This window comes from Dermacentor silvarum, chromosome 9, assembly GCF_013339745.2.
Source record: "Dermacentor silvarum isolate Dsil-2018 chromosome 9, BIME_Dsil_1.4, whole genome shotgun sequence".
Taxonomy (NCBI): Eukaryota; Metazoa; Arthropoda; class Arachnida; order Ixodida; family Ixodidae; genus Dermacentor; species Dermacentor silvarum.
Window position 1 is genome coordinate 115,059,682 of NC_051162.1, and position 8,254 is coordinate 115,067,935.

At 47.6% G+C, this 8,254-nt stretch overlaps 1 protein-coding gene across 1 annotated transcript; it reads right to left on the reverse strand.

Moving 5' to 3' along the window:
- Positions 1–189: 189 nt before the first annotated feature.
- On the reverse strand, positions 190–2,169 carry LOC125940442 (uncharacterized). The gene is made up of 2 exons (XM_049656652.1): positions 1,899–2,169; positions 190–419 (listed from the first exon to the last, which is right to left on the reverse strand). The coding sequence occupies exons 1-2, from the start codon at positions 2,161–2,163 to the stop codon at positions 190–192; spliced, it is 495 nt and encodes a 164-aa protein (XP_049512609.1). The 5' UTR covers positions 2,164–2,169.
- Positions 2,170–8,254: the final 6,085 nt, after the last annotated feature.

The window sequence follows — 8,254 nt, forward strand, 5'->3', positions numbered from 1 at the left end:
ATCGTAATTTTTTTTCCTTTCTTTCTTTATTCCTTTATTGTTCTTTGTTGCACTACAATTGGTTAAAGTATCTGCCCGTCAAGTGCAGTCATTAATTGGAACACAAAATGGATTCATTTAGGACCATATTCATGACAACGAAGTATAATTCGAAAAAGGACATTTTTTATGCGCTTTGGTGCGGATGATTCAGCCCAAAGCGGTATCCGTGTCGTTGAATGACCGCGCCAGGCCCTGCTTCGTGCGATCGGGAGCAAGGCGGGCGCCGGTAATGATCGCGTAGGCGAACACGATTGCGATGGCGACAACCAGCACGATCAAGATGAGGACCAAAGGCCGGGGCGCCTTGCTCACGAAGGAGCGCCATCTGTCGCTGGCCTTCAGCTCGCCGGACTTGCTCTGCATGGCCACGCTGTCGCCTGCCGAATAAAAAATTGCGACAGCGCCACTGATTTGATCGAAGGCGCTAACAGACCGTACAATAAAGGGTCCCATAATACATACGCAAGTAGAAATACCGCTCAAGTGGGTGACAAATCAAGTTTTCTTCAATATTCGACCAAGCCAAACATAGCAAGATTGAGAAAATGGCCACTTAATAATGTCAACAAGATATTTTTAACGTACCTACATTATTCACTTGAAAACCTTAAAATTCTACATGTCATAGCCTTCTCTTGTACAAGATATTTAAGAATGCAGCAATGTTTATCAGAAAGAGAATTTACCTTAATTAGGTTGTTCAGGTGAAAGTTTTACAATTCTTTATTAACATGTGGTAACGGAACTATCGTCTTCAAAGTGCACTAAAATATCTCATGACCACAAGCATTGAATTTTTCATGACACTTTTTTTACCTTTTCTTCGGATTCATTTAGGCTCACCTCCAGCACTGGTGATATCTCGTACACAGCATAAACGCAAACTTGAAATACTGCCGGATATTCAGCGAACAAAATAGGCAGACTCGCCGTTCATAGCACGCCAAAGATGACTCCGCCCCATCTGACAAAATTCGTTCGGGTTTCGAAACGACCCACCTGGTCTTAGAGAGGTAAATACGTTATAACCTATCTGCCTCTCTAACACAGGCGACGGAATTCATTAAAGAACTTTAATTATTACTGCAGATGTATGCCTCAGAAGCATGCTAATCCACATAGAAATGACGAGAAATGATACGCACAGCGACCGTCACACACAGACAAAATACACAAAAAGCAGTCCAGGATGAAACATACAAACTGCTTAAAGTACCTCAGTCCGATGCCACAGGAACGTCAAACGCGCCTTCGTTGCGAGGATCTCACTGGAGGAGTCAATCTATGAACCAAGTGTGCGTTTAGTAGCTCAATACATAGTGGCACTTGAGTATATTTAGTGCGGACATTAGGACAGTTCCTACAACACTGAATAGGCTACAAGTTCAGATTAAATATGTCATATGTCTCTCGCACACGGAACATCGGGCCGGGAGGCAGTCTTAGTCTTAAGTATATTCACATTTAGCTTAACGTAGTGCAGGTACAAACATGCACGATTGCGCGTTGAAAGTATACGTGCAATTGGGCTGGATATATATATAGTCGGATATATATAGATATGTTTCGCATGCCATGTTTTTTTCAAGGCTGGGGGGCCTGCGAAACTAGCACATCGGATCGTAATTGGGAATAGGCAGGTACTTCTCCTCTGAGCTGCTCACGACCGAACATTGTAATAACCACGCAAAACAAAACACCACTGCTGGTTCGTCAATCCTAGAGAAAGGCGTGTTTCTTCATCTAATGGCCTCTACATGCATGCTGACTTAATATTATCATTTGGAACGAGTACTGAGCACTCCAAACGGTGTCTGAACCCTAAGCACGTTTGTCGGCCACGCAGATCTACTCACCTTGTTTCGCGGCCAGTCGCTGATTGTCACCAGGAGTCGCAGTGTGCCAGAGGCTTCGCCGTAAAGGTATGCTGCCTTCCGATTGCGTCGGCAGCAGCGTGGTGGTGTCCGGCGACCACTCAGCGCCAGTGTACATGGTCACCTGCTGTTGTTCGTCCTTGAGCGACGACTGGTCCAGCAGGTCGTGATAGCAAACGTTCATCATATCCAGGATATGGTCTCTCATCACCGCACCGCTTTCTAGTTCCGAGAGCTCCTCGTCCATGATTGCTGGCTTCGTCTGAGAAGCGGAGCGATCTGTCTTCCTCTTCTTCTTTGCCTCGCTTCCGTGGCACCACGGCTAAATTTGGCGTGGCGGTGGCTCCCAAATGACATTTGTATATACTGTTAGACCACTTCTCATGGCGTAACGGGGCGGGTAAAGAGACGAGTTATACAGGACCATTTCCAGACTTTCTTGAAATGTATCAAGCATTTTTTATTGCAGTCAACGAACACGTGTGGATCAAGGCTCTTACCGTGAACTGTAGTTCGAGGCAAAATTATGTACACAAATACATAAAATATTCATCTACTTTAAGAAACAGCGTGCTGCTGGCTCGTGCAGAAGCTCGACGTGGAAGTTGTAAATAGTCCGAGATCGAAGTTCCTCAATATAAAGGAAATGGAACCAATTCAAGCTCACCGTATTCGGGTAGCCAGTGGCTGAAGATCAGCTCTTTGAAGATATCCCAAACATTAATTGGGCGAAATAAAAATTGTCTTCATACTAAAAAAATTACAAATATTCACTTTTATAACTAGCTCTATTACGATCAGTTTTTTTTCCAAACTATATGAATATATTCAAACAAAATTCGCCAGAACCCATCTCACAATGACTGTCAATGGTGTTGCATTTATTAGTACTCCGATACAACGCATTCCACCGTCGAAAAAAGTTGTTTATGAGGCCTGTACGTACTGCAGAGGGACTCCTCTTTCGCACTTCCATAAGAACACTCAGCGCCATCCAGCGCCGCCACCACGACGCCTGCGCGTGGCCTCCAAAATGCATGGCGCACTGGTGTGTGTGAACGCATACAAACGCGTCATGGGCATCCGGGCTCCTCTCTACCGCTTCCCGCCCTCGTGTGCGCCGAGCAGCGATTGCCGGCTCATCGTCGCATGCTTTCACTCGCACATACAGCGTACGGCGACGATTTTATCGCCCGTGTACTTTATACGGAACCTCACGGCGACGACGACGGCGATGGCAGGAATTCAGACTAGAATGTCCATATAATTGCTATCGCAACTAGAAGGACACGCTGGATCCTCGTGCGGTGATTGCAGTTGGTCAGCAGAACTTTATTGTGCATGATGTCGGTGCAAACGTGGCAGTGTAGGGAGTAAATGCAGGCGTTACGACGCATCTCGCACAGTCCGAGCCGTTGAAAACATTCTCTTTATGGAAACGCAGATCCAAAATAAAAACTTTTGAATCTAAACTGTTTGAGTTAGCGAAGTAGCAGCAGTAACTTCCATTCTTTTACGGCGAAGTTGTATACGGCTAGGTTCTGGCGGATCGCGTCCACGGTCAAAATTACGCGTAGAACAACAATTAGAAAAAAGTGGGCCGATCCTGGTGATGTGCAGAAAGGGTCCAAGCACAATGGCACATACCCCTGTGAACTAGCGAAGCTGAGCCTGGCTAAGTCTATCTAAGCATGGTTGGGACTTCCTTAAGCTTATTCAGTCATCGATAGCCAATTGATAGTCAATCAATACCTAATCGATAATCTATCAATAATCAATAAATTCCGTAAAATGCTGGGGATAACTTTGTAGTGCTTAGCCTTGCCCAAATGCGTGGCCAATATCTTGCGATAGCCAATCAATAACTAATCGATAATCGACAAATAATCAATAAATTCGGGGTAATGCTGGGCATGACTTGGTAGTGCTTAGCCTATCCGAAATACGTGGCCAATACCTTGCGATAGGCAATCAATAGCCAAACAATAGCTAAGCAATAATCGATCAATAATTAATCAATTCCGGAAATATGCTGGGGATGACTTGGTAGTGCTTAGCCTAGCCCAAAAGCCAGGACTAGCTAGGTGCCCATCAGCTGCCCTGTCTCTTTAGCATTGTGCCTCCAGTGCAAGCTACGCTAATATTTTTGGATTCCGCAGTCATCTCTCCACTCAAGACGTAATGTTACAGCTCTCCGAAGAGGTACTGCACCCCAGGAACGCTAAGCGCCCCAGGGCCATCTTAGCTCTAGATCTTACCAAGGCTTTCGACAACGTTCACCATTCGGCCATTATGAACGCTCTGTCGAGTCTTAAAGTAGAGGAACGCACGCACTTCTACGTAGCGGCCTTTTTCCGCAACCGAACGGCAGAACTGACATTCGGTTCACGCACCTCGCCAACCTTCCAACTAGGCAGCAGAGGTACACATCCGGGCTCAGTTCTCCCTTCATTGCTTTTCAACATTACACTCATAGCCATGGTGCAAGCCCTCACAATTATTCCCACCTCTCCCATTCATTTTATGCAGATGACATTACACTTTGGACATTCACAGGAGTTAAGTTTCTTCTCCTTCAAGTCTTCCAGGCAGACGATTCTTCAAAGAGTCCTCGTAGCCGTCCGGTGACACTTTTCACTCAGGGAGGCCAACTTAGGAATACATCGGTTTATTGTAGGACAAAGTAGCATACATCGACCTAGCGGCGGCCGATTATCGGCTCGCTCGCCTCTCCTCTCATCTTTACACACTCTTTTAAATACCCTTGCGAATTGGGGTGGTACCCTTATTTTAGGTCTCATCGCTCACATTCTACCAATCAGTTCTTTTAGATGTAGGCGGGATCATCAACAATACACACTGTGCCCGCCCCCGTTTTCCAGGCCAGTTTTTGGAACACACAGACCAACATTATTTAAACGAACGCCACATGGCCCTCTTGCTCGAGGTTCACATGTCTCGGTGCAGTTGGCCCGGTGCAATGGCATGCACCGCGAAAACGTAAATCGCCCCGCGAGCCACTAACACTGGACATGCCGCAGAATCGGACTTGAGCGCGATGTCGCCGCCAGGTCTCCCGTTACATACGTATGCTCGACGGCGTATACTGTGTTTCTCCCACACAGCAACGAGAATGCGGCCACCCCCGGCAGTGCCTGTGTTTTTGCTAGCCCCCGAGAACGCGCCTATATGCCGCTGAGTGGCATGCGCGCGGTGAGGCGGCTGCTTGGCCTCTCGTTACGTACGCTTCTCCGTTAGATGTCCGTTTATCTTGAGCACCGCAGTGGAAGTGCGCTATCCCCAGTGGTCTCTGTCTCGAAAAGCAACGCTGTTCTAAAAACCCTAACGACGTTGGCTGTGAAAGAATAAACAACCTGTGCGAATGTCATGCATGTGGCCCCCGAGTTCCAACGTGGGTGGCGTTTAATGCATGCAAGGCTGATTGTATCAGCCAATTTAAGTACTGGTAATGTCGGCGAAATGGAGGAAACCCTCCAGGCGGTGGCGGACATCATCGTGGCGCACTCCGCGGCGTTGGGCCTCGCCTGCTCACCGACTGAATCAGATCTAGTGCTCTTACACCCTCCAAGGTGTCGCAAAGGCACGGGTCCTCCTCCCAATATTCGAATCAACATCGACGATTAACAATTGCCCGAGGTTGATAAAATGCGTATACTGGGCATCATTATTCAGAACAACGGCAAGAATACTGCCACCATTACTAAGCTCACCAACACAGTCCACCAGACCATTAGAATGATCCGACAAATCGAGAACCGCCACCGATGGATGCGGGAACATGACCTCCGACGCCTTACACAAGCCTTCGTAATCAGTATATAGAGTGGTATACACTCCCTACCATATATGTTTATTTCCAAGGCGGAGGAAGAAAAAGTAAATGCACTAATCAGGCAAGCCTACAAAACGGCCATCAATCTCCCTAGGTACACGTCGAATGCCCGTCTCCTACTCGTGGGGGTTCACAACACCCTAGTTGAGCTCATCGAACCCCATCGTACAGCACAACTTGAACGCCTATCATCCACCACTACGGGACGGCACATTCTCCCCGCCCTAGGCCTCAACCGTACAAACTCCCTCAGACTCGTGCACTCCACACCGGAAGCAATTCAATCCCATTTAACAATCCATCCACTTCCCAAGAACGTCCATCCAGTCCACCACTCAGCTCGGCGAGAAGCCAGAGCCACGGCGCTACACAAACACTGTCAGGAAAATAGCAGTGCAGGCTATGTGGACACCGCAGAATATGCCAATCATCAAGCCTATGCCCTGAGCATGGTTTCCAACACACTCCACCCTATAGGTTCTGGTTGGATCAAAGCTCCATCCTCCCTAGAATCGCCTTGGCAATCTCCTCAACTACTGACACACAAATTTTTAGTGATTCAAAAACAGCAATCCGGAATTTTGCACAAGGCAGGGTTCACACACCTGCTTTGAAAATTCTCCATTCTATTCAACCCCCAACCAGATCAATTCAACTCCTATGGGCACCTGTTCATGCGGGCAACCCTGGGACTAAAGCAGCCCACAACACAGCACGAGCGCACGTCAACCGAGCAGGGCCAGATACGTACACACCCAGGCAGTGCACGCGAACGCTGGGTTACCTATAACGAAATTTCTCTACACTATAGGGAGCACCGGCTCCAGTATCCACTCCACCCCCCCTCCCCCAAATCCCTCTCTAAACTCGAGCAGGTGGCCTGGCGCCAGCTCCAATCCCGTACCTGCCTATCCCGCAGCAGGCATTTGCGTGTGCAGACGACGATATGCGATTCAGACGAGGTGCGCAATCAACGCGCTCCCGAGCCTCAGCCAGTATGGTGGCGCCATCTAATTAAGGTGCCTGCAAATGCGGCGCGCCCGACATGCAAGTTGCAGTTGTAAGGCTTGATCGGGCTCAGCAGACTGCTGTGCAGAGAGCATTACAAGCCGCAGCTTGCCATCGACGCCGGGCGGACAGTTCAGATCATTCTCGTCAAAACGAGGTGAACAGACTTCCGCCAAGACCCTGTTGTGCGTGGTGCCTAAATTGGAGCTACTCTCTTAAGCTGGTGGAGCCGCTCCAACAGCTTACGCTGTGATTGTGCTGCATGTGCCGCACAGGCCTGCGACTTTTTTAAGAATTCAAAGACACCTCCACTCTGTTCATCGCTTTCTTCTTGCCCCCCGAGGCACTTTTCTCCTAATCATGTTCTTCGTTGACTTTATAGAGAAGAGGAGGAGCGGTGTCATGGAATGCTTCACCAGCCTCGACGCACTAACGTATTATGATAGTCAAACAAGCGAGTAGTTTATACATGCCCGCCAAAATGAAATAGACACTAGCAGTACTTCCGAAGTAAACTGCTGACGTCTATTGCGGAGTTTCATGATGGTGGCCCAAATTATCGTTGACATGCTGTCGTAGTTGGCATGACAACGTAATGACGACGACAACAACAATGGCGTGACGATAACGATGTGACGACGGAGATAATGATGGATGTTACAATGACGGCCGCATTTCTAGGACACTATGATGGCAATTGAATCACGACAGCGTGACGACGATGGCATGACAACGATTCCGTAGCTGCTCTGTCTTCTCCGCTTGTTTATCTAACCTAGGCCGCATACACCGCTGACCATTTGCATTAAGATCATGCAGGCTCCAGCCACTGTGGGAGTCAGTTTAAGCGCAGCTGTGCTTCGCCAGCAGTACGGAACAGCGCGTCTCGAAGAGATACTCGCAACGGACTTTGGCAACAAACAGGCCCCGAAACCGCAAATAAATTTGGCAAAGAAACATGACAATGGTTTGAACGTAGCATAGCGCCATATATATATATATATATATATATATATATATATATATATATATATGATCGACCACCACATCTAAACCTTCAGGTACCATAAAGCAGTCCCGCGACAGCACACACGACAGCATATGCCACCAGCAGTTCTTTTAAAACTCAGTCAATTCAAAACAGCAGACGCAACTGTCTACGACATGGCTCAGGTTATAGCGACAAGATGTCGGCACAGCCATTGGTCTGCATATGACGGCAGAGCATCACTCTGTGCGACGTTATGACGCTGTGAAGCAAGAAAACTATTATGTCGGAACACTAAAAGAACACGACCTCAAACACTTTGGAAACACACTTTAGTTTTTGTCTTCTGCTATTTACTAGCATAAGAAACGGATTAATTATACAAACCTGTGTCTTCTCCCGGGCATGTAAACCAGGTAAGGAATAAAAATCAGGCAGTTTATTAATGACCAAATCGAAAGCTTCCGCAGTATATTAATCGGCATTGGT

Coding starts and splice junctions, on each gene's coding strand:
- LOC125940442 (XM_049656652.1), bottom strand. CDS start 2,163: ATGGACGAGGAGCTCTCGGAACTAGAAAGCGGTGCGGTGATGAGAGAC. Junction 420..1,898: donor GCGACTGGCCGCGAAACAAG/GTGAGTAGATCT, acceptor TTTATTCGGCAG/GCGACAGCGTGGCCATGCAG.